The 24,470-nt window shown below is 58.0% G+C and overlaps 8 protein-coding genes across 8 annotated transcripts; 3 read left to right on the top strand and 5 right to left on the bottom strand.

The window, feature by feature from the left end:
• Window positions 1–1,589: 1,589 nt before the first annotated feature.
• Window positions 1,590–3,140, top strand: BKCO1_4800025 (oxidase; the record flags this gene model as incomplete). Its single annotated transcript, XM_020276463.1, has 4 exons — window positions 1,590–1,917; window positions 1,983–2,138; window positions 2,205–2,706; window positions 2,810–3,140. The coding sequence occupies 4 exons, from the start codon at window positions 1,590–1,592 to the stop codon at window positions 3,138–3,140; spliced, it is 1,317 nt and encodes a 438-aa protein (XP_020127710.1).
• Window positions 3,141–5,526: 2,386 nt separating this feature from the next.
• On the bottom strand, window positions 5,527–6,837 carry BKCO1_4800026 (nad-binding protein; the record flags this gene model as incomplete). Its single annotated transcript, XM_020276464.1, has 3 exons — window positions 5,527–6,231; window positions 6,327–6,565; window positions 6,777–6,837. The coding sequence occupies 3 exons, from the start codon at window positions 6,835–6,837 to the stop codon at window positions 5,527–5,529; spliced, it is 1,005 nt and encodes a 334-aa protein (XP_020127713.1).
• Window positions 6,838–7,888: 1,051 nt separating this feature from the next.
• Window positions 7,889–10,185, bottom strand: BKCO1_4800027 (eukaryotic peptide chain release factor gtp-binding subunit; the record flags this gene model as incomplete). The annotated part of the gene is made up of 3 exons (XM_020276465.1): window positions 7,889–7,945; window positions 8,003–8,703; window positions 8,763–10,185. 3 exons carry the CDS (start codon window positions 10,183–10,185, stop codon window positions 7,889–7,891), a joined length of 2,181 nt encoding a protein of 726 aa, XP_020127712.1.
• A 470-nt stretch (window positions 10,186–10,655) lies between these two features.
• On the top strand, window positions 10,656–13,364 carry BKCO1_4800028 (uncharacterized protein; the record flags this gene model as incomplete). The annotated part of the gene is made up of 4 exons (XM_020276466.1): window positions 10,656–10,676; window positions 10,810–10,899; window positions 10,948–11,016; window positions 11,070–13,364. The coding sequence occupies 4 exons, from the start codon at window positions 10,656–10,658 to the stop codon at window positions 13,362–13,364; spliced, it is 2,475 nt and encodes an 824-aa protein (XP_020127719.1).
• An 848-nt stretch (window positions 13,365–14,212) lies between these two features.
• On the bottom strand, window positions 14,213–15,659 carry BKCO1_4800029 (bsd domain-containing protein; the record flags this gene model as incomplete). The annotated part of the gene is made up of 3 exons (XM_020276467.1): window positions 14,213–14,529; window positions 14,597–15,401; window positions 15,474–15,659. The coding sequence occupies 3 exons, from the start codon at window positions 15,657–15,659 to the stop codon at window positions 14,213–14,215; spliced, it is 1,308 nt and encodes a 435-aa protein (XP_020127718.1).
• Window positions 15,660–16,051: 392 nt separating this feature from the next.
• On the bottom strand, window positions 16,052–16,697 carry BKCO1_4800030 (pre-rrna-processing protein tsr2; the record flags this gene model as incomplete). The annotated part of the gene is made up of 2 exons (XM_020276469.1): window positions 16,052–16,623; window positions 16,676–16,697. 2 exons carry the CDS (start codon window positions 16,695–16,697, stop codon window positions 16,052–16,054), a joined length of 594 nt encoding a protein of 197 aa, XP_020127675.1.
• A 387-nt stretch (window positions 16,698–17,084) lies between these two features.
• On the top strand, window positions 17,085–20,052 carry BKCO1_4800031 (alpha beta-hydrolase; the record flags this gene model as incomplete). Its single annotated transcript, XM_020276470.1, has 2 exons — window positions 17,085–17,153; window positions 17,209–20,052. 2 exons carry the CDS (start codon window positions 17,085–17,087, stop codon window positions 20,050–20,052), a joined length of 2,913 nt encoding a protein of 970 aa, XP_020127676.1.
• Window positions 20,053–21,379: 1,327 nt separating this feature from the next.
• BKCO1_4800032 (uncharacterized protein) lies at window positions 21,380–22,542 on the bottom strand (the record flags this gene model as incomplete). Its single annotated transcript, XM_020276471.1, has 3 exons — window positions 21,380–21,894; window positions 21,985–22,236; window positions 22,293–22,542. The coding sequence occupies 3 exons, from the start codon at window positions 22,540–22,542 to the stop codon at window positions 21,380–21,382; spliced, it is 1,017 nt and encodes a 338-aa protein (XP_020127674.1).
• Window positions 22,543–24,470: the final 1,928 nt, after the last annotated feature.

Below are 24,470 nucleotides of genomic sequence, written 5' to 3' on the forward strand. Positions count from 1 at the left end.
GCAGATCGCGCGCATGAAGCCGGCAATCGGGCATCACATTAGCCTCATCGTGGAAGGAATTCGACAATCTGATATTTGCCGGCGAGGCTGCCCGAAGGAGGGGGGTATAGCAGAGGTCGTAAGAAGCGCAGGGGCCCGGGCATGGGGACGGTGTTGGCCTCGGCGAAGCAAAAACGGAGGCACGATCTCCGAGCGAAGGCGTGCCGGGCGCGAGGGCGCGAGGGCGGAGGGCGGTGGTCCGCGTCAGCAGAGTGGAACAAAGTTGAGCCCTTGGCTGGCGGGGCTGGATGCGTCAGTGAAGGCGGTCTCGAAGACGGCCGTGGGGGCGTGCGCTCCCCTATCGGGACGAGGGTTCTGGCAGCGGCGGAGAGCACCGTGCAGGTCCTTCCCTCTTCGCGTTGGGCCGCGTGCACCTGCCCTGGCGTGGCGTCCCGCGCGCCTCCCCTGCTGGTTCCTGGCCTAAGTCCCAACTCGGTTAGCCCCGCAAGCCTTGTTCGCACCGCAGCTCTCTCCAGCCTCCAAGCTCTCCCAACCGCGCCCATCCCTTCCCAACTCTCCGCCAGGCGGTGACTCGTGAAATCTCCGACTAAATCCTACTGGCTCAAACTCTGCCAGGTACGCGCTGCTTCCGCGCAGGATTCGGGCGGCGGGCAGCCAAGAGCCCATCCATCCGCCATCCGCCATCCGCCATCATCCAGCTTCCGCGGCGCTCCAAGGCCGATTCCACCGCCAGCTCGACGTGAGGATAAACTTCCCCGCCGCTCGTTTGGCTGCCGCAGCTAGAGTGGTCTATAGATCTTAGCCCATAAGATAGTCAGCTGCGCCATGTCGGCAATTTCACTCTTTCCACACCCCCTCTCCGGCGCCAGCCGTCATCTCTCAGCCCTTCTCCTATGACGACCCTTCCCGCCCACGCCCAGGGGCCTCCTCTTGCCCACGGCACGCGTAGCTTGGCGCCCGATTCCTCAGCCCTGCGCACTGGCCAGCTGTCAAGCACGCTCCTGTTGCGGACCGTCCCATGACTCGGCCAACGGCGTCGCGGCACCGTATTGCTGCTAGCGTCATCTCCCCCCGTTCTCCAAAGAGGCTAACACCTGGGAGATCTAAATTCCCCATGTCTCACCACCCTGCAGAATGCTTGTCCGACTAACCGTCTACATGACTCGTCAATTACGCCTACCATGGCCGCGGGATGGCTTCCCCGACGAAATGTACCTGAGCTTGATTTTCTGCCGGCCTTGTACACCAGCACCTAGTGGTGCTAGTAGCTTGGACTATACCCCTCCCATAGCCTGCCGAGGGCTTCCAGCCAGTGCGATCAGCACCGTAGCCCGCTGTAGCCGACCAGGAGTAATCAGCTCTCCTGCTATTTGTTCCCCTTCCTCTGGGCGGGCTTTACTCTGCACCCCAACCTATGTCGTCGCCTTGAGCCTCATCTTTACTGACCACCATCCATTCACTCTTTTGCTGGAGGCAGGCACCAAGGCGTACGCTCACTTTAGTCACTCGTTGTAATTGCTAATCCCCGCCGAACCATTGATTTGCGTATTGGAGACCTTTCCTCTGAATTCATTCCCCTTTTCTGAGCCATGAAGTTGTCTTCCGCTCTTTTCGCGCTCTCCTCGAGCTCCGTCCTTGTCGACGCCTTCCCCGCCTTCTCCGAGCGCAACCTCGAGAACCTCACCCCGGAGAGGCTAAACGCCGCCATTCGCGCCGTCGAGCAGCACAAGCTCGAGAAGCGCATCATCGTTGACTCCAGCAAGCCCATCGACACCACCGGCGACCACGCCTTCCAGGCTCCCGGTGATGGCGACCAGCGCGGTCCCTGCCCCGGACTGAACGTCCTCGCCAACCACGGCTACATTTCCCGCGACGGCATCACCAGCTTCGCTGAGGTCGTCAATGCCATCAACCAAGGTTCGTCCCATGCGACAACCCCTGCAGTCAACTTCTCGTCTTGGCGCTAACGTGGATCTTAAAAGTGATGGGCATGGGTGTCGACCTCGCCCTGATCCTCGGCATCATGGGCACCGTCTGGACGGGCAACCCGCTCGCCGTGGACCCGGGCTTCTCCATCGGCGGCACCGTCCCCGGCGACGGCACCGACAACCTCCTCGGCAACCTCGTCGGCCTTCTCGGTAACTTTCCCACCCCCCACCCCAACCAACATCCATCACGAGACACACCCGACTAACCCCAAACAGGCGACCCCCGCGGTCTCCAAGGCGCCCACAACTGGCTCGAGTCTGACTCGTCCCTCACCCGCGACGACCTGTACGTCACGGGCGACGCATGGACGATGAACATGACGCTCTTCCGCGACTTCCACGACCGCGCCGATGCCGACGGCGTGCTGTCGATGGACGAGCTCGCCGACCAGGCTGCGCGCCGCTGGGAATACAGCGTCGCGCACAACCCCAACTTCTACTACGGCCCCGTGACCGGCATGATCGCGCGGAATGCCGGCTACTTCTTCCTCGGCCGCCTGCTGGCCAACCACACGGAAGAGCAGCCCGAGGGCGTGCTCACGCAGGAGGTGCTGCGCAAGTTTTTCGCCGTCGAGATGGGCGAGGACGGCGAGATGGAGTACAAGGTCGGGCACGAGACGTTCCCGGACAACTGGTACAAGAAGAAGATCGACTACGGCCTGATTTCGTTGAACTTGGACACCGTGGGCTGGGTGCTGAAGCACCCGGAGCTGGGAAGGTGAGTTGTCTTGACGACGAATACGACGTTCCCCTGATCCTTTCCACCACACATACCACACACCAACGAAAAACAACCACCAAAGCTAACAACAAACAACCAGCATCGGCGGCAACACGGGCACCGTCAACTCCTTCACCGGCCTCGACCTCTCCGACATCACCGGCGGCGTCCTCAACGCCGCCTCCCTGCTCGAGGGCAACAACCTGCTCTGCTTCGTCCTCGAGGTCGTCAAGACCTTTGCGCCCAACTCGCTCGCCCCGCTGCTCAAGACGCTCGAGGCCCCCCTCAAGCTCATCTCCGACGCCATCACCGGGCCCCTCACCGACCTCGCCTGCCCCGCCTGGAAGGACCTGACCGAGGGCGGCGAGCCGCTGTGGGATGGCATTCAGAGCAAGTTCCCTGGCGCGAGCCAGGCGGGGTCGTCGTTGTAGGTTGTAAGTGGTGGTTGTGGGGAAGGGGAAACGTGTGTGGAAGAGGAAGAAGTGTGGGGGGTTTGTGGGGAAGAAATGTGTAGGGGATTGCGAGCTTATTTTTTTTCTTTCCCCCCTTTCGAGTTCGATACCAGGGGTTTTTTCTTTTGGCTTCGATCAGTTCGAGGTCCGTCCTTATGGATGTGAGAAATGCATTTATGCTCTGGCCGAGTTCGGGTTTGGGTGGCGATTTTGAGCTTTTGTCGTGATGTGGGAAGCTGTGGTCCCGTGGTGTTACGTTCTGTGGGCGGGGAGGGGCCTTGTTCCCGTTGCTTGTGGTGACAGGTCTGTTTCGAATAGCGTGCTAGGAATACATGGGCAATGCTGTTGTCGTTCACGAATTGAGTGTTCCATCTACAGAAACGTGAAACGCAATGCGGGAGGTGTCTAAGTATGAAAATCAAAGGTGAAGATGTCCATAGCCGGCATTGCTGTTACAGTGTGTGGACTCCTTGACATGACCATCGTGCTGGAAAACCCAAAGGTAAAAAAAAGATAAGAACTCTACTCAATGTCAGGTTCAGATCTTGGTCCCAATATTACTCATTCCCAGTTTCGCTACTATTCTCTTGTTGGTCATCTTGCGTTGGATCACGTGTCGTCCATGTATGCAGTACAAAGATCAGTCACTTTTCGGGGTATGAGCACACCCCGGGGGGCTGATCCTCCTAATCCTCATGCCATCAATCAACACTCATTCGATCATCAAAAGATCAACATCTTGTTCCTGTCATCGTTTTGTTCACTAGAACCGTCTCCCATGTTCATATCACCGTCTCGATACTCATCGAAGTCTAGACCATGGTGGAAGCCGTGGGGGTTGTTATCACCGTACGTGGCCTTCGTGTGGAAAGTATAGATGGGGATAGCGTTTGGTGCAGACGTTGTAGTCTAGACAGCTACCGCATGCGAATACAGCATAAAAAATCCCATAAGAACAGTCAACATGGAAAAATATTCTGCAAAGTTTATTGTGGTGCTGGCCACGCGTTCTCTTCTGTGATGGTATTGTCCTTGAGTATGTCAACGATCCCCTCGCCCGCATCGCACCGCCGTGCCAACTCCAACAGCATCAGCTCCTCGGCACGCGCTCCTTTCCTAAGCTTGCATTGCACCATATGAGTAGCACCATTGTCCAGAAGAGTTCGGACGACACTGGCAAAGTCACACTTTCCAATGGCATCCCAAAGGGCTCGGTGGCCTTTCATGGGCGTACTGCCCAGCACAGAGGCGTCCACCCGTCTTTGTCGGGTTCTTGGATGCAGTGGATCAGTTTCTCCTGTGACTCCGACTTGAGGCGATTCAAGATAAAATCAACCATCTTCGAATTGCCCAACTGCGCCGCCCAATGCAGGCAGTTCTTGCCCTCCTTGTCAGTGGTCGTCGGATCTTCCCTATACGACAAGTCTGGTGGCATCGGTATTGGACCTGAGAATCTTGGCCAGAGACTCCCGGAGAGTATTCGAAGGAGAAACGAAATTTAAGGTACGAACAAGTTCGGACAGGGGCTGGCCATGATCATACCCTCCTCTATCCCTCAATTTAACGATCCGTACAAACAACAAATCTTTGCAATCTTCGTCTTTTGACCGGACTGTAGTGCAGAATCTCGCTAAAGATCAACCACCGAGAGACGGTGGGATCCGGCGTCTCACTAGCAGTAATTTTTATAGAGGACTTGTCTACCAGGATGATTTTTATGCTGTTACAGAGCGTCAGATATCCCGCTCACCAAGATCAAAGCATGGTTGAAGCCTCTCGGTGGGTTTATAAGCTATACCCGATTGGGAAGGACGATGACCAGGGTGACTGAAAAGACAGAACGATTGGCTGGCGGCAGGCGTACCGGGTCAACGTTGTTCCTTTAGCAATTACATGGAGTGACCCCGAGCCACGTACCCAATCCTGTCCCATGCATTTCACAAACCTCATGGCCTTGTTCAAGACACATTTGGTGCGAAATGCGTGCTCGAATACAACGACGATGCCTTCGGCGCCGAGCAAGAGCCCAGCCACGCGCCTTGCATTCCCAGCATCGGTCGGACGCTGAACGCTCTACACCAGTCAATAGATGACATATCGACCTACACTGACAACCTTGTGCCCCCATGCTCAGTATAAAGGGAGAATCCAGTATCGTAATGGAAGCCGCCCGCGTGAAACCAAGATTCTGAAAAGACGGACTTCGGCCTCGCGGGAGACTGGAATAGCTACCAACGTCAGCAGGCATTTGCTCGCGCACCTCCTCCCCGTGGAGAAGTGAGTTGGAAAAACACACTCTAGATCAGAAGAGCATCGAGACCCAACCCCAAGCGCCCGCGGCCCCATCCATCCATCCATCCATCCATCACAGCTTCGACCTGCTCCCGCCGCTCCCCCTCCCCGCCGCCCCCCTCTCCCTCGCAAGGTATTCCCGCACCTCGACCCCCGCCGCCGGCACCACCTCCCTCGGCGCACCCTTATCCCCCCCGCCGTGCCGCCCCACCGGCGGCGGCCGGATCCCCCACTCGGGCACGACGCGCCTCCCCCCCGTCGTCACCTCCAGCACCGTGCCGCCGCCATACCTCCCCTCCTCGACCAAATCCACCGCCGCCCGCGCCGCCGCCGCCGGCTCCAAGATCGAGCCCGCCGGATACCCGAACCGCGCCAACAGATCCAGCGCCTGCGCCTCGCCCGGTCCCCCTTTTCCTCCTCCTCCTCCTCCTCCTCCTCCTGGCGAAGTCGTCGTCATCGTCGTCGTCGTTGGCGACCACAGCCTCGTCCGCACGACGCCCGGACACAGCGCGACGACCTTGACGCCCTCCTCGACGTCGGCCTTGCGCATGGCTTTCACGAAGCCGACGACGGCGTGCTTGGAGGCGGTGTACAGGGGCACGGCGTAGGCGCCGGGCGCGTAGCCGGCGATGGAGGAGACGACGAGGACGACGCCGCGTTTGTTGCGGGAGAGGAGGGCGCGGAGGGCGATGCGGGTGAGCTTGAGGGGGCCGGTGACGTTGATGGAGAGGGTGCGGTAGTGGTGGTGTTCTTGGTCGGTGTAGAAGTTTGAGGAGGTCTGGGTTTGGGGGATGCGTGAGTGAGTGGGTGGGTGAGAAGAGGGGAGGGAGGGGGTGGAGTGCAGCGCAAGGAGAAAGCAACACGTCCGCTTACCGGTTCGAACACCCCGGCTGATGCCATGTACACGTCCGGCACGTCTCCCCATTTCTTCTCCGCGACCGCGACCAGCGCCTCCAAGTCGTCCCGATTGGTCACGTTGCAGCGTTGGAAGACGAGGTCCTCCCCGCTCTGGCTCTTCACGAACGCCTCGGATGCATCGCCCAGCGTTAGGTCGGCAACGACGACCTTGGCGCCGGCGGACACGGCGAGCTTGACGATCTCGAAGCCGATGCCTGTGGTTGTATGTCAGTCGTGGGTTTCCGCAGATTGCGGCCAGACGAGGTTTTTTTTTTTCTTTCTTTTCTTCAATTGCTCAATGCGTCCTCTTTCTCTCTGGCCTGGCCCACGGGTTATGCGAGATGGTTGGTAAGAGGAACAAGAAAGAGATGGACCCGTCGTATAAAGATCCGTTTTTTTTCGTTGGCGGAGAAAAGGAAAACTCACCGGAGCCACCGCCCGTCACGACGACGATCTTGCCTTTCAACGGGAAATCGCCAACCTCCATTGCGCGATGCAGAGGATCTAATTCGCCCTGCCTGTTTTCTAGCTAGCTCGTGAAAAGTGTCGGTGTCAGCTCGCTGTTGATTCGTCCTCGGAGTTGGTTTTCTTCCCTCGTTCTCGATGTAACTTGCAAGAAGAAGAAGAAGAAGAAGAAGAAAAACTGGTCGTCCGTCGTCGTCCCCTTGTAAGGGAGCGTTGATTGAATTGATGTCGTCAGGTCGTAGCACGAGCTAGCTACCTGACAGCTTTAGCGCGTCGCCAACCCCGCTCGGTCGTGTATTCCGCAAGCACAAGCGCAGGGAGGAAGGAAGCAAGGAAGAAGATCTCGCGGTAAATACGCACCTTATACGCACCTAGATATATATATGCACACGCACGCCAGCCCTCATGTCAGCGCCTCTCGGAGCGGCCGAGCTGCGGGGTGGCTGTTTATCGACTCAGCTCCGTTGCGGCACAGCATGGTCGGACCACACCATGACCGTCGTTGGTTAGACTCCGCGAAGACGAACGGGAAGCGGCGGGGCGGGCGGGGCCGAACTGTGTCGGCTGTCGCCTAGGTATTCTCCACAATCCAGAGCGGGGGCGGATTGATGTTTGCGTCTTGATCCGACATGAAGAACCAATCAAAAATCACGTCTCTGCCGTGACCTTTGAGTCGCGAACCCACCATCACCACCATCACCACCACCATCATCAGTTCCTACCGCCGAATCCTGGGGCAAACCCCCACGAACCCTTCACCAACCCCCGCGTTGGCTTGTTCCGTGAGGAGAAGGAAAGTCAGTTGAACGGAGATCAGAAAAAAACACTTTTCGAAAATTTTGGGTCTCTTGTCTACTCATCCCGATCGTCTGACGGAAGAAAAAAAAAAGAAGAGAAGAAAGCCGCGTGATCCTCGATAACCATCATCTTCCCGCCGTACTTGGTACTTGGCTTTGTCCCGCATCCCAAGCCTTTCAAACCATCCCATCCTCGCCCTCATCAGCCATAAATGGGTAAATATTTTTTGAAAAGCCACATTTCAGAACGCCTCGTAGATGCCCCTTGGTTCGGATTTAAGCAGCCTCTTCCGTGATGAGCTTCGTGATCTTGCCGATTGCAATTGTTTGGCCCTGGGTGGTCATGTCAATAAACAAAGTCCGCCAAGTACACCATCAGACACTGCTTACCTGGTCTCTGAGGGTGAAACGACCCATCTGCGGGTAATCCTCGAATCTCTCAACGCAGACGCTGCCCGCGCCGCCCGTGACGGACAGACGAGCGATGATGCTCATGCCCTTGGTCGCGAAACCCGGGGGCCTCTTGCTCTTGCGGCCCGTGCCCTTTTCGAGCTTGTGCAGCAGCGCGTCGAACGTGACCTCCTCCGTTGCCGAGTGCACGTGGAGCACGCAGTTGAACCCGGCCGAGAGAATCGACTTGAGATCCAGCAGCACAATCTGCGCCTCGAAGCTCTTCACGCAGTGCACCGGACGCTTCGGCGAGCAGAGCACGAACCCAGGAAGGATGTCTTCTTCTTCGATGCCCCTCAGACGGATGCGGATCTGGTCACCGCAAGTCGCCGCCTGGATTTCGTCCTCGGTCTCGCCGTACAGGGCCGAGACACCGACAGTCTCGCGGTTGGGCATCATCAGGTAGTTGACGCCCTTCTTGATCACTCCCGCCTCGATCTTGCCCTCAACCATGGTACCCATGTCACGGTACTTGGCGGCAATAGGCATCATGAAGGGCGCATTGAGCTTGCGCTCGAGCGTCTTCATGTTGTCCAGGAACTCCAGAAGCGACGGGCCATCGTACCATGGGCAAATATCGGACGGAACCCGGTCCTTGATACCCTTCATCGTCTGCGCCGAGACGGGCATGAAGGTAAGGTCTAAATCATTTCGTTAGTGCCATAATAGGTGAAAAGAAAAAAGTTCAGCCTTCACGCACCGGTCTTGGGGTTGTAGCCAACTCCCTTAAGGAACTGGGTGAGCTTGACAATGCACTCCTTGTAGCGCTCCTCGCTCCACTCGACAGTCGGGTCATCCATCTTGTTGACGACGACACAAAGCTTGTTGACACCCTGGGTCTTGGCGAGCACAGCGTGCTCTCTCGTCTGACCACCCTTCTCGAAACCGGTCTCGTACTCGCCCTTGCGCGCCGAAATGACCAGAACACCGACATCGGCTTGCGAAGCGCCACCAATCATGTTGGGGACATACGTCTTGTGGCCAGGGGCATCCAGGATGCTGTAGCGGCGCGTTTCCGTCTCGAAGAAGCCTCTTCCGACCTCGACCGTCTTACCCTTGGAACGCTCCTCCTTGGTCAGATCCAGAGCCCACGAGAGGTACCACGTCTCACGGCCAGCCTCCTTGGCCTCGCGCTTGTACTTGTCCAGTGTCCGCTCGTCGACCATTCCGGTGGCGTAAAGGATGGAGCCGCCCAGAGTGGACTTGCCAGCATCGACGTGACCCAAGAAAATGACGTTGACGTGCTCCTTGCCGTACATATCGGCCAGGGTACCCTCGTCGACGTCGGCTTGCTGCTCCTGGGCGATCATGTCGGCTTGCTGCTTGGCTGCCTTCGCATCCGAGGCGCGAGTGGGGCTGTTCCGGCCGGACGAGGGCGTGGGCGAAGTCTTGCCGCTGGCGGCAGGGCCCGCAGTCTCGCCAGCCTTCTCGATGGCCTTGGCAGCGGTGACCTTCTTGCCAGCCTGGGGAGCGCCCTGGTCCTTGTTGGCAGCATTCTTTGCGGCCGAAGGGGCAGCGGCACCGCCAATGCTGAGCACCTTCGTGGCGCCAGCCTTTTCGACCTTGGGCGCATCGCCACCAATGCTCAGAACCTTGGTGCCGCCAGCCGACTCAACCTTGGTGGAACCATCACCACCGATGGAGAGCGTCTTCGGCGCTGCCTTTGGCGAGCCGGCGGCGGGGGCTGCTGCGGCAGGCTGGGCGGGGGCTGCTGCCTGGAGGTCGTCGCCACGCTTGGCGATCTTGGGGGTCTGGCGCGGCTGCTGCTGCTGCTGCTGCTGCTGCTGGGGCTGGAATTGCTGCTGGGGATATCCGCCATAGCCCTGCTGGGGGTAGTTGTAGCCCTGTTGGCCGTAGCCATACTGGCCGTATTGCTGTTGCTGGCCGTACTGGGGGTAGCCGCCGGCGCCGCCGTAGTATTGACCGTACTGGTTGTAGCCACCGTAGCCCTGGAAGGGCTGGCCTGGGGTGAAAGAGGCGGCTCCGGGGGTGAAGGATGCGGCGCCGGGGGTGAAGGTAGGAGCGCGGGCGGCAGGGTTCAGGTTCATCTGCTGCTGGGTCTGCTGGGCGAGGCTCTCGTCCTGCGCATCCTTGTCGTCCTCCCACGAGTTGAGGTCAGCCATTTTGACGCGGTGTGCGTGGCGCGATTCAGGTGCGGGTGGCGGGCGTGGATATGGAGTGCTGGCCGAGTGCGCAGCGGCGAGGGCGAGTCCTATATAGGCGGCCCGGGGGTGGAGTGGGAAATGACGGAGTGTGGGTGAGGGTCGGGCCAGCAGCAAAAGGCTTGATCTTGGGCGGCATTTCAGTGGTGGGGCACAAATCGCCCGCCGCCTACTGCGCACAGACCACCGCTGAGGCTCTCCGCCGCCAGCTTCGCCCTCCAAACCCTCTTCGCCGGGCACCAATGACGTGCATGCGCAGGGCTGAGTCGAGCTCCGAGTCACTGATCCCAGCTCCCACCCGTCATCCACACAGCTCCTGACCGGCCCGCTGCCGCCGCCGCCGCGTCCTATTGTTACCCAATTCTCGAAGCCTCTACTTCCTGCCCGTTTGTCGTTGCCTCTGCCCAAACAGCCGCCAACCGCCGCCCACCATGGATCTCCTGCTGTCCAAGGTATGTTTCTGCTGGTTCAAGACAGTCTCTGCGCCTCTGCAACCCCACCCTGTCATCATGGCTCATCTCACCTCACTCGATTCCACGTGCGCCTGCAGTGCCACCCTCCGCGCCGACATCTGACATATGACAGGTTACGCAGCAGGCGATGAACTATGCCATCAGATCTGGCATAGTCATCACCAGCAGCTATGCTATGAAGCAATGCTCCCGCCTCATCAAGGTTTGCCCTCTGTTCGCCGCTGGGTCTGGCCTTGGCTGATCCCCGTAGTCAGTGGACAGCAGCACCGAGAAACAGGAGCTGGCAGATCTGCAAATGCGGCTGGAGGGAAAAATTAGGGTTCGATAGCCTGATACATACTTGGCTGAGCTGGTGTGCTGACTAGCAATCAGATCATCTCCCCAGCTATTGACATGATAGAACTTATCTCGGCCCGCGGCAACACCTCACTCGAGTCCGCTGTCACTCTCACCAAGGCTCTTCGCTGGGACATCCAATCTCTCGGCGTCCGCCTAGCAAAAGCAGCCGGCGAAGAAGAGCTGCACCGGAGAGGTAGCTCCCGTGCCAAGCCGAAGGCCGACAACGAGCTCGAGGTGAAGCTCATCATTTCCGATATCAAGAAACTGCTTGCTCGTATCGAGGATGCAGTACCTCTGATAAATCTGGCCATCACTACTTCCGGCGCCAACTTGTCCAGTTCCCTACCTTCTACCGTGTCTCCTTCCAGGCTACTCCAAGCCAGCACATTCCTGACCGCCGGAGACACCCAGTATTCAATGAACCCCACTGGTGCCCAACAAATTGGTCCTGCTTTCACTCTTTCCATGTACATGCTTTTTGCTGGCCATATACGTCCCCACGACGAAGCAGGTATCAGGGAAACCACATGGAAGGAGGTCATCCACAAGGCCCGCGTGAAGCTCATGAGGGTCCCCCTCGACAACCTTCAGGACTTCACATCTTTGAACAGTGCACACACACATGGGAACATCCCAGCCACCGAAGGTAGTGCCTATGAATTCGCCTATCAACTCCTCATCATTGAGGATCTGGACGATGACCGCGTCCACACCTTCGACGAGGGCGAGCTGCAACCGGGGCCATTTGAAGACGTTGCCAGAGCCGGCATCCGCGAGATCATCCCCATCCATCAAGTTTCGAAGATTTTCTACGCAGATACTGGGAAGATCCTCAATATCGGTACCGACGGCGAGACAAACAATCCAATCTTACTTCTGAAGCGCGACATCAACGCAATACCGCCGCGCCGCATGATGGAGCGACAGGCCGCCGAGCAATGGTATGATGATTACGAAGAAGAGATACCAGAAGGCGGACATGAAGAGGAAGCAGCACATGGCACTCCCAACGAGGACGACCAGTCCGAGATTGACGCGCAGCTCTTCCGCGAGTCCTCCAGCTCTCGAGCCCCGGAGCCAGAGCCGCAGCCCGAGCACAATCACTACGACGAGACGCCGCAGCCGTGGCAGCTTCCCCCTAACCTCGACCCGGAGTGGGTCGCCTTCGAAGTCTACGTGGAGGAGCCCGACTCCGACGACGACGAAGACGACACTACCGAAGCGACGCAAAGCTCCTTACGACAACATCCCTCATCACCCCCCCCTCCTAGCGCCGCCGCCGCCAATCCCTCCTCCCGCTCCACCTCCCTCGACCCCCGCCTCACCACCGGCCTCACCAACCTCAACCTCCGCACACCCTCACCCGCCCCCGACCACTCCTCCCCACCAGCAGCCCCCAACACGGCTCTCCAAACGCGCCCAACCTACACCTCCCCGGCCCCCACCTTCTCCCCACCCCACCCATCATCCTCCCTCCCCCCCATCCGCACATCCCTCTCCCTCCTCGAAATGCTCATCCGCCTCACCGCCCTCCAACAATTCCAACAATCCTCCCACCTCTCCATCCCGGACGAACTCCTCACCTTCTTCCTCTCCGAATCCGCCTCCACCGTCGGCGCCGGCTCCGACGCCGACCTCCGCCGCCGCGTGCGCCGCGACGCCGTGCGCAGAGTCGGCTTCGATCCGTACGACGAAAGCCCGATTAAGCGGCGCGGCGAGGAGTATCTCGAACGAGAAATGCACGGCGGCAGCCAATACGGCGGCGACGGCGAGGGCAGCCAGTATGCGCCGCAGGAGGGGGCAGAGTACGAAGACGGATACTATGACTACGACGGCGGCCACGCCGCTTCGGAGCAGGGACACCAACAACAACAACAACAACAACAACAACAACAACAACAACAACGGCGGTATCCCCGCGACGAGTACTGCGCCTCTCCCTCCTCCTCTTTCCCCTCCTCATCCTCGTCGCCGACGGCCGGCAGGATCAACAACGTCAACATCAACAAGCTTGCCTACGCAAGCAACAGCAGCCCTCTCCGCGACCGCGACCGCGACCGCGACCGCGACAACAGGGATCGTCACCACCACCACTTCGCCGGTCCCGGCTCGTCGTCGCCGCTGGTGCCGCACCATCGCGACGTGCCCCTCCCCAGCCGCGAGACGAGCGCGCAGCCCAGCCCGTTGTTGCGGAAGGCGACGGATCGGGGTGGTGGTGGGAGTGGTGGTGGTGCGAGCGGTTGGAGCGGGAGGTTGAGCGTTGGGGAGAGGAGGAGGAACAACAATCGGCAGACGCCGCAGACGCCGCAGCAGCGGGAGGAGAGATGAGGAAAGATTGCTGCGAACGAAGGGAGGTGGAAAGAATGTCTAGAGTGGGCCGGATGGGGGTGAGAGGGAGAGGGGTTATCAAAGGTCGATGGCTGCGTTGAGAAAGAGAGAAGGTGGGAGATGGGAGCAGCCGTGATGGGGGTCAAGGGTTGACCGGCCTGGAGAATTTGATTGCTGGTGAAGAATGGGGGGCGTGGGAGAGTCGGCGTGGGCGTCTGGTGGTCCTCGCTGGGTTCAGTCTTTGATATCGCTTTCTGGTAGCGTGGGGGGGTGCCGCATACATACATACTCAACAGTTCGTGGCATGAAGGGGTGTTGCACAGAGGAAGTTGAAAAGAAAAAAAAAAGAGGAAAAAAAGTTGCGGGTCGAACATTATTGGATTCATCGAAATAGCTAGAGATAGATACCCAGCCTGCTCCTTACAAAAGCAACATTTCACGAGCGTCACAACAAAGGGAAGGTCGAGAGAAAAAGAGACGGAAAAGAGAAATGATTTCTACACAACTATCAGCCTGACGTGCCGTCGGGGTTGAACATTCACTGCCCAATCGTCCTACGCACCGACCTCTCAAGAATCATTAACTGCACTAAAGCCTACTTCATACAGTACCCCGAGCGAGAATATACCAGACTCATTGGAATGAGAAGTACCCGTACCAATTTGTTCTCGACAACCCAATGGAGCCTAGACCATTCAGGTACTTTTCTCACGGGCATCCAGCCAGCAAGGGTAAAGAAAAAAGCATGCATGTAGGACAGAACGCATGACCAAAGCAGAGATGAGAAAAAAAACGGATAGTCAGCAGCCAATGAAATCATGTTGACGGTACGCAATGATTTCATCCAGTCACTCCCAGTCCTCGTCGCTGTCGTCGGCCGCCGGGTTCTTCTTCTCCTTGGGGCTGCCGGGCGTCTTGCTGGTGGCGCCGCTGACGAGGTCGTAGCTGGCGTCGCTGTCGGCCTGGGAGCGCTCGTCGCTGTTGCGAAGTCTCGAGGCGGTGTCCTTGTCGGAAGAGACGGCCTTGGCGGCGGGGTCGGTGGGCTTGAGGGTGCCTTGCGAGGTGGCGAGAGGGTTGGGGGTGGAGGTCTTGGACGACGAGCGGTCGGCCTCGTCCTCCGAGTCATCGTCCCAGCCGACCTCTTCGTCGGCGCCGGAGGCGGATGCTAATTACCGGATTCGGTTAGGGGGAGATCAATCACGCCGAGATCCCTGACGGGGAGATGAACTTACCCTTGAGCATCTCTCTCCTCCGCTGCTCCTCGCTCTCGATGACGTGCCGGAGGAAATAGTACCGCGTCCAGAAAGGCTTGTACTCGACCTTCTCCGGAACCAACGCCTCCATGGACACCCGCAGCTCGGGATACTTCTCCAAGTCCTTCGAAATATCCGCAGTCTTCTTGTCAATGTCAAACGACGCGATCCAGCCCTCCCACTCCGGGCTATCCGGGTCCTTCAGGAAACTTTCGAGAGCAGAATGGATGGCGTGCAGCTGGGCATCGAAGCGGGTGGTGTGGATCACACGCTTGCCCTGGGCGTCCTTGCTCTCGAAAAGCACCTTGGATGAAGACGAGCCAGCCGGAGCGTCGGCGTCGTCCGGTCCGGTGATGGTCACGGCCTCGCGCAAGAAGGAGCGGATGTTGGTGCCGAAGCGGAGCAGCGCCTCGTCGGCGGCATCCTCGGCCTTCTGGATGTCCTTCAGCCGTTCGGCGCCCAGCCCGCGCAGCCGCGAAAGCATGCCCTCGGCCTCCTTGACAATGTCGGCCGGCAGCGACTCGGCGCGCTCGCCCGTCTCCGCCGCGGGCTTCTCCGGGGCGGCGGGGGCATTGACTTCGATGGTGTTGCCGTCCTTGTCGGTGACGATGGTCTTCTTTGTGTCGGCGGCGGCGGCAGCGTCGTCGGCAGGGATCTGGGGGAGTGAGGCCGAGATGTTGCGCGTGTGCGAGAGGACGGTGGTGCGGAGGTCGGTCAGGCCCTTGCCGGCCTGCTCGAGCGCAGGCCCCGATTGCTGGCGGGCAGTTTCATAGTAAGTCTCGCCCTGTCCGCAGCGGTTAGCAGGGCGGCAGCAAGCGTTGGGCGGATTGGGGGGAGGCCGTGCCTGCTTCTTCACGGTGCCCCAAAGGCCGCCGATGCGAGCGGCCCAGGGGCTGTTGCTGATGGCCTTGTAGGCGTCTTGGACCTCGGTGTTGAAGTCTTTGGCGGGCTCGGCGGGCTTGTCGCTGGGCTGAGCGGGCTTGTCGCGGCGGTCGTCGTCGGGGAAAGTCTCCTCCTGGATGTGGTCGTAGGCGACGTCCATGGCGGGCCGAAGCGGGGCAGCGCGCGGCTACCTGTAGCGGGCTCGGCGGGGGGTCGATTGTGGCGCGCTGCGAGGTTGTGTGCGGGTGGCTTGCGACGTGTGCGAGTGTGCGCGGCGGGCTGGCGAGTCCGTGTCGGTGGTGGGTGCTCGAGGCCGACGCGCGTGTGGAGCTCTGGTGATGGCCGCTGGTGCAGTGCGGCTCTTCCCGCCGCGACGCCGCAAACAGCAACCGTTGCCGCTGCAATTTCAGAGCCAAGACGTGCTGATGCAAATATGTGCGCAGTGCTGCGCCGCGATCTATTAGAGCTTCTATATGCCCAGTCCAGCGCCGTCTATGCCTTCGTACTCCGTCAACGCCGTGTGATGCAACATGTGCTCCCTAGACGCGCCTTTCAGCGCCGCTTCTTGCCAACCACCTTGGTAAAGCCGTCCTCGTCGACCTCTGGCTCCACCTTCTCCTTGGGCTCTGCCGCCACCAGCTGCGGTGCGTCGCCCATGTCCATATCGCCGTCCTCGGCGGCGTCGGCGTCGGTGTCGGCGTCGTCATCGTCGTCGCTATCGCTCCTGTCCTGAGTGCCCTCCTGAACGACCTCGACGTTGGTCAGGTTGGGGCCCTTGCCCCTGCGCTGCCGCCACCTGCGCTCCATAGCGTCGACCGTCTCAAAGACATTGTTGTTAAGCTCGTTCTTGATCTTCACGACGGTTGCGGCCACTGCGACCTCGCTGTCGTCCTCGAGGCGCACTTCAAACTCGTCCTCCATGACCTGCAGGAGGATGGTCTCGACATCGAGCTGGTCGGTGTCAGGGTTGGTCTCGAAAACGTCGACGATAGCGCCGGCCAGCCAGTCGCGCTTGTCGGCGCCGTCAGGGCCGCCGAATTGGCTCTGGATGGCGACGGTCAGGGCGGGCCAGGCCTGCAGGGCGAACCAGATGCCATGGCCAAAGCGCTCGGACTTGAATTCGGCTGCGACCAGGTCAGAGGGGCGGCGCGGCGATGAGCGGTCGGGGCGACTCACGCGTGGGGTTTTCGTTCGACATGAGGGTGCTGTGGGGGAGGCTGAGCAGAGCTTTGGAGGCGTCGTTGGAGTGCGGGTGCACAGCAAGCGGGCGTAAAAAATGATGCGCTGTAGCGGGCTAGACTTGACCATCAGTGTGGGCGCATGACGTATCCCTGCACGCCGTGGACCCTCGATGGAATTATGCGCCGGCCGCCCATCCAAATTATTCACGCCTGAACCTCAGCCCACCCCCTTTCTTACAACCCCATCCTTCCGGCTCCCTGCCGCCTGTCCCTCCTGCTGCTGTCTCTGGCCAATCCATCGCCGCCTTCTCCTGCGCTTTTCCAGCATGCTCCGCGTCTGACCTCCTTGATTCCTGCGCGCGACCCTGCCGATTCCGGCAATCTGTTGATCCTACGGACGAGCCATGGTTCTGAATACGATCACCGTTGGCGCCGCCGTCACGCCAACTGTCATCCAGACTTATATTTCGCATGTGCGCCGTCCGCGCTTCCCTCCCAGCAACCTCTCCCGCTGACCGATCCCCGCAGTACCTCAACCGCAAGCCGCTTCACGGCAAACCAACCGCCCACCTCGGCTATCACGAAGGTCTGCAGCTCGTCCGAGAATTCCTCCATTATGCCGCCGAACACACTGTCGAAGAGGTCCAGGCCTTCACCCAGCAGTGGGTGCCGGTCCCAGCCTGGGTCAAGACCGAAGAAGTGACCGTTTCGTCCGCTCTACTTTCCAAAGCTGCCGATATGCTTCAAACGCAATTGGGCCCGGATGGCATCGACCTGGTTGGCGGTAAGACATGGTGGCAGTGGCGGCGCGACAACGCTGAGCTCAAGGCCGAGTGGATTGAGATGCGGGGAGACTACAACGAGCGCAAGGAGGCCAAGGACGAGCTGGGCTCGCGCATCATGCTCTACATCCACGGCGGCGCATATTACTTTGGGAGTGTCGACGAGCATCGTTACCAAATGCAGCGCCACGCGCGGAAACTCAAGGCACGCATCTTCGCCCCTCGATACCGTTTGGCGCCCCAGTTCCCTTTCCCCTGTGGCTTGCAAGATGCCATTGCTGCCTATCTTCACCTCCTGGAAAAGCACGATCCATCGACTATTGTAGTTGCCGGTGATTCTGCAGGAGGTGGTATGGCGTTGGCCATGCTGGTCGTATTGCGCGATCAAGGAATACCACTGCCCGCTGGAGGAATTTTGCTTTCGCCCTGGGTGGATTTGACCCACTCCTTCCCCAGTCTGAGTGGAGACGGAAAATGGGATTATATTCCTGCACATGGCTTCGTGCACAAGCCTTCAACCTCCTGGCCACCTCCCAACGACGATGACATGCAGACTATCAAGGAAGCTTCGCAAGAGCTGAATGCAAAGTCTGGAAAGATCAAGGATCTCGCCGGGAACCCGAAGGACCTGGCCGTGGACCATCAGAAAGACCGCGCCCGTGGCTACTCGATAGAGCAACCCCGCGATGGTGAAACTCTGCCGTCGACCGATGAGATTCGGTCCAACGCTGCTCCACCGCCTCCTCCGGTGCTTTCGGTCAACATTGATGGCCAAGTAATCACCATCAAGGACCAGATCCAGCTCTATGCTGCCAACGAGCTCATCACCCATCCTTTGGTGTCACCCATACTCCAACCGACTTTAGGTGGCCTTCCACCCCTTCTGATTCAGGTGGGTGGCGGGGAGCTTCTTTGCGACGAGCAAATATACATCGCGCACAAGGCCGCCTCGCCCATGGACTACCTCCCCGACCTCTCCAAGATGACGCCCGAGGAGCAAGAGAAAGTGCGGGAACAGGCTCAGAAGTATCCGCCGACCGACGTGAAACTCGAAGTCTGGGACGATCTTTGCCATGTCACGCACACGCTGAGCTTCACTCGGCCGGCAAAACTCATGTACCGTGCCGTCGCACAGTTTAGTGCCTGGGCTCTCGCGAGGGCGCAGAATAAGCCAATCGACATTCTTGATGACGACGCCGTTTCTCACATCAGCAGCTCGTCAGAGTCAGGCAATGATCGCGAAGCAGCGACCAGCTCGGCGGACACGCTGCAGCGGACCAAAGAGCAGATTCAAGACGGTGCGCAGGAGTCTGAGCCAAAGGCCAAGAACGGAAGTCAAGAATCGGTAGTGGGAAGAGCCGGGGATGCCATACCGCCTTTCAAGAACCACATGATCCGCCAACGGATCGACCGCCACGGTGCCATTAGGGATCTGGAACCCGCATCAGAGCTAGAAGCGCTGCAACTCCCGGCGTCTGAGATTGGTGTCATCAAGGAAGGACCAGTGAAGAAATGGATGGGCATCCAGGGGAGGTGGGCAAAGAAGTTTGAGAAGGAGAAGCGCGCTGTACAGAAGAAGAGGATCGAGGAGTTTGCACAAGGGTATGAGGAGTTTGAAGGCGAGACTCCACCACCGACAGCACTCGCGGGCCGACGACTGAAGGACAAGGATATGCCGAAAGCGAAGATAGCCAAGGGCTGGGGTCTCGCCATGTGGAGTGGGTGGGGAAGCAAGCACGACCAGATGACGATCAAACGCGAGACGCAGGCAGACGGCGTCAAGCAGGAGGTAGTGGACGAGGGCGGAAAAGGTTCGGCAGAGCGGGAATCAAAGTCACGAGCTCGTTCACTGAGCACCAACAGCAAGAAGAAAAGTAAGCGTTCGATCGCCTCCGGCCGTTCTCGTTCTCGCCGACGCACGATCACCGACGAAGGACAGACCGATTCCTCTGTCCCCCCTTCCCCCACTCTCACCCGAGGCGCTCTCGCCGCCCCTGTCGCCGACGCCGACGATGACAACAGCACCCTGGCCATCCCTGCACCGACAAAGCCAGGCACAAGCGCTGCCTCTGTCACCGCCACTATCTCCACTCGCGCCCCTGAAGACGCCCTCAGCATCAACACTGCCGCAAACTCCACTTTCTCCTCGCCCTTCCCAAGCCCTGGAGCTGGACAACCTACTGTGGTGATATCTGAACATGCCGCCGAGGGAGCGCCCCCTACAATCATCCCATATACCAACAACTCCAGCACGCGCCCTTTCAGAGATGGCATCGCGTACCCTTTCAAGCTTAACGCTGGCAATCACAAGGCCAACCCCAGCACCACTACGCTTATGAGCTTTCAGGACAGTATCAGGAAGAGCATGGAGACGAGCAGCATTGCTGAATCTGCCACCAAGGCGGATGATGGCGAAAGGGATGATAAGGATGATCACGAGGAAAAGAAGATGGAGACTGTCGAAGAAAAGATTGTCGAAAGCCAGAACGAAGATTCTGGGGAGCCGGCGGCGGAAGATGCTGCGGCTAAGGCGGACGCGCCCGAGAGGCCGGCGGCGCCGGAGAGGTTTATTACGGCTCAGGAATTCTAAGCATTGTCATTGGTTTATATAGAGGAGGTGAAGCACAGTACATACGCGGTAGGACACTTTGCTCCCTTGGTTCTTTCTTTTTTTTTTTTTGACTTCGTCTGCGCATCGCACGAAATCCTAACCTTCTACTCGTATACCCTGCATTTTTGGCTGTTTTGAATATACGCGCAGTTTTTGGGTGGTTCGTTCGAGTTTGGTTCGTTGATCAGATAGTCGTGGTATTGATTTAATCGTTTGCATTCCATCGCTTGACCGTTACACACGTTCCTGCTACAACCTCGATCCTTGCAATCGAAGAACCTCCATCCACACTTCACACTACCTTGTCAAGGTCAGCTCCCAACGCTTTTTCGCTCTCCGCATGCAGCTCACCGAGGTAAAGTAGCCTTGCGCCGGTCAACATGGCAAAGGGTGGGTTGGCGTTTACATCAAGGGCGATGCAAGGTGCTGGATTCAACACCTGCGAATGGACAGTGATGACTGACCGGTGAAACTACCATCAGATGACGTCTCGGAAACTGACGGAAAAGGGAAAAGATGACCATCAGATCTTGGCGACTGAAGCGTCTTATCATTGTTGGGAACAATAAATATATGCGAGTACAGCCAACCGCCACCAGGATTGAGGGGCAAATTCAGTCGGGGAGCGTGGCCATGCAGCAGGCCAACATATAAAGGTCACGTTTGGTCCTACTGATATGAGGTTTGTCTGGTCGCAATATGTTCAGATGAGCTTTGCAAAGTTCCAGGCTTGACCAGTCCTTTCTTGGTGGCCCATCAGAACATCGACAAAGCCAATGCCAATTTATCCCATGTCAGCTGGACAAGGCAGATTCCTCCGCTGCCTGACAGATAACAGACTGCCGCGACCGCAATTGCGACACCTCGCATCGTGAAGAGTGAGACCATTGGGGGGCCGGCCAACGCTGATTCGACTATTTTGCAGCCTGCCATGGGTGGCGCACACCAACATTGCAAGCGAGGTGATAGCAACCGAGCTCCAGCCAGTTTAGAAATACTAACGACTGTTCCAGTCTACCGAAGAGCGATCGGCGTCGCGATATCCTTGCTTTGCTCCAATGGGGAAGCTGATATTAATGGTAAGGACTAGACCGAAAGCTAGAGACCGAAGGCAAACCCCACATGAGACCGAAAGAAAACACTCTTTTCTCGCCCCACCTGAGGCGGATTCGTTTTTCGTCAGCTTTCGCTTTCCTCTGACGGCTCGCAAACACCTATACACGCCTTGAAGTAACCGAGAAGACCAGAGAACGAAAGTAAGACATCCAAAAATGAAAAATGAATCCCCTTGTCAAAAAGTTCCTTCTCACATAATGATGCAGCCACCACGCCTCTTGTTGGCACCGCTCTTCGAGTGTGCCTTGCCCTTTGAGTGTGCTCTGCCCTTCGCGTCTACTCCACCATTCGAAGTCTGTCCTGTCTGACGACCACCGTTGAGCAGCTTCTTCATGGACTTCGAGTTGCCATTCTGGTAGGCGGTGCTCGGCCTGGTCTGGTTTTGCCAACCACCGCTTGCCCTTGGTCTCGCGTCGACATCGGTCTCCGAATCCAGTGTCTCGACCCTTACTGGCGGCCTGACTGAAGCTCCTTGGCCCATCATGATAGGATCATGCGCGAATGATCCTAGGTTACACGCCATTGGCCTGTCGGAAGAAGGCTGATTGGGCATGGGAGACCCATTCTCGGTACATCCCCAGTAGCGATGATGCTGTATCAACTGGTCCATCTGCACCTTGCTCAGAAACGTGGGGCATGTCCCGAGACTTGGGCCGACAGCGTTGTGGTTGCTGTTACCGTTCCGAGTCTGGATTGCGTACTCTTCTGACAGTAAGCAGTGGCTCTGACACACAAACATCCGAAACCAATCTCGACACACCGAAACCAAACCCATACCGAAATGAAATTACATACCCAAGTTGCCGAACGGGTCCTCTCCTCCAGGAAAGCCGCCTAATTTCGATTTGATGACGTTGTAGGTGCCATATCTCATCCCGAGGACTGTCACATCCCTCAAGTCCTGCTCACTCTCACACCACCCCTTCATCATGCGCTGCAAGTCACTGTGGAGGGTCTGGATATGCGCTGCACCCGGCTCATCCGTGGCACCACCATGAGGGGTAAGCGCCGACTTGACCGACCGTTTCTCCTCGATGTCGATGTTGCCTATGCGCAGCTTCAGCAAAACCAACGACGGTTCATCGACAGCGTCTGGAACTTACTCAAACCCTTGCGAGGATCGAAGACCGGATTCAAGCCCTGGTCGAAGATGAATTCCGACAGGTTGTCACGTTGCTGAGGATAGGATAGGGGTCGAGGTTGCCGCTCTACCTCTGCTGTGGTCCTGAAGGCCACTTGCCTATCAACTCGGCTCGTCTTCTGCGCTCCCGCTGGCAGAGCGAGTTCTCCAAGCTCAACAGACCCGGCCATTTGTTGTTGCGGTGATGGATGGCCGTGGCTCGCGTTCGACATGATGAGTTCCACGTTGTTTCTCGTCGTCTGGAGATTATCCTGGCTGGCAACTTCATTGGCCTGTTAGCAAGGACATCAGCTTCTGCCGTCGTCCTATGCACTGTTTCATACCCATGATTCACCGGAGATACGCGAGACCTCTTTATCGATGCGCGTGGGAGACGGGCCGTTGGGACGATGGAACCCCGGTGCTGCGATGGTTAGGGTGGGGCCTGGGCTTTGATGTCACGGCTATTGGTATCGGATCAGTCGCAGATTTTGCGGTTGTGCAGTGACGCTGGGAGTGCTAGAGCAAATGGAGAATCATCAGGCGGCTTTTGTGTTCTGGATTGAGGTTGGTGAAAGTGGAGATTGAGGTCTGGGCCGCCGGGCGTCGCCTCACTTGGAGTCGGCAGGGCTGGCTGTCATGTCCACCACACCCAATCATTAGAATTCGGTCCTGGTACCCCCATAGCCCCCCCACTTTCGTAGGCAGCGTATGTTCTCTTGCGATAGAAGTCCGTTTGTGTGTATAAAGCAAACATACACCGCACATTATCTCCAGCCTGTCTTACACTCACTCCCGTACAATGTGACCTCAAATTAATCGTAATTCGATACACGTCTTGCATGGGGTCATGAAGCCCTCGCTTTTACCTTTGTTCGATTAAACCTGTTTAGGGGCTGCTACCGAGGCCACACTTTTCCGATATGCGATTCTGCATGTGCGGCGTATCGTCCAAGTAGCTCAGCGACACGTCAATACTGGAAAGATGAAGGATTTTTCGCCAGAACCATTCGGGCTCCATCCCGAGCTATAAGCAAGGGTGGGGGAAAAAGTGTGGACGACCCCTGGTCCGCTCAGCCGAACGCTACATGTAGGTCGCCCGAGTCCAATCGAGCCGCGTCCCAATCGAGGCAGGCAGGCAGGCTGAAGGTGTGTATGATCCACGTCAGCATGTGCTTTCGTGCCGAAGCGGCTATCTTCTACGTTCAAAGTCTGGCCATGCCCCGCTTACCCCCCGCCCGCTGAGGAGCTGAAAAGCTTCGACTTCTTTGCACCGGCCGATGCTTGAGCTTGTTCTCCATCCAGGCAGACACCTTGAGTCTTGCGAATTTCCAGCCATGGATTTGGCTGGAGGTACCCACGATGACGGCATCCACTCGATCATGCAAGAAACCACGAATACACACGCCTGGGACCATTTTCAGAATGGGATCTATACGGAGCAGCAGTGCAGCTCATTCGGAGAGCCTACTGAGAACGCTGACCAAGTTATCGAGGTTGTGCCCTTATTCCGACTCGACAAGCAGGGCTGATAATCCAACCCGAGCGAAGCCTGAGCGGTTCAGCCTTTGCGAGAAGGAGCTCGAGCCCGCCTGCTCCTGGCAGGTAGAACTCGCAGAGTTGTATCGTACAGGCGAACAGTTCGATGCCAACACCCACACTGTTGCCGAACTGGAATGCGACGCCGGCCGGGTAGATACTTGGGCCATCGAACAGTTCACAGCGCCAACGATCGAGACCGAGTCAGTCTTTCCAGTAGAAGATACACAGAGGCTTTCTCCAGGTTGCAACAGTGATGTGGCACTCGAAGATCTAGAACTCCTTTTTTCAACGCAACCATCGGACACATTTGGAGACATTTTGCGGGGCGTGCCTGAAGGGGGACAACATTTCGGAGAGGAAGTTGCAGGGCACAAAGAAGACAAGGTGACCGGATTCTTTTCACTATTGGCTTTGGCTTTTGGCCTTGCGTTGACGAACATCGGTTCAGTGTTCGAAAAACCCCGTGGAACCCAAAGGTCGGACGAATGAATCAGCGCGCGGTCAGATTAAAATTTCTCGTCTCACAGACCGTTATCCAGTAAAAGCTAATACATCAAGTCATTATAGATCAACAACGGGCGGCATATTCACAGCGGCTTGATTCCACGGTCTTCCCGTG

The sequence above is a fragment of the Diplodia corticola genome (genome assembly GCF_001883845.1).
Source record: "Diplodia corticola strain CBS 112549 chromosome Unknown scaffold48, whole genome shotgun sequence".
Lineage (NCBI taxonomy): Eukaryota > Fungi > Ascomycota > Dothideomycetes > Botryosphaeriales > Botryosphaeriaceae > Diplodia > Diplodia corticola.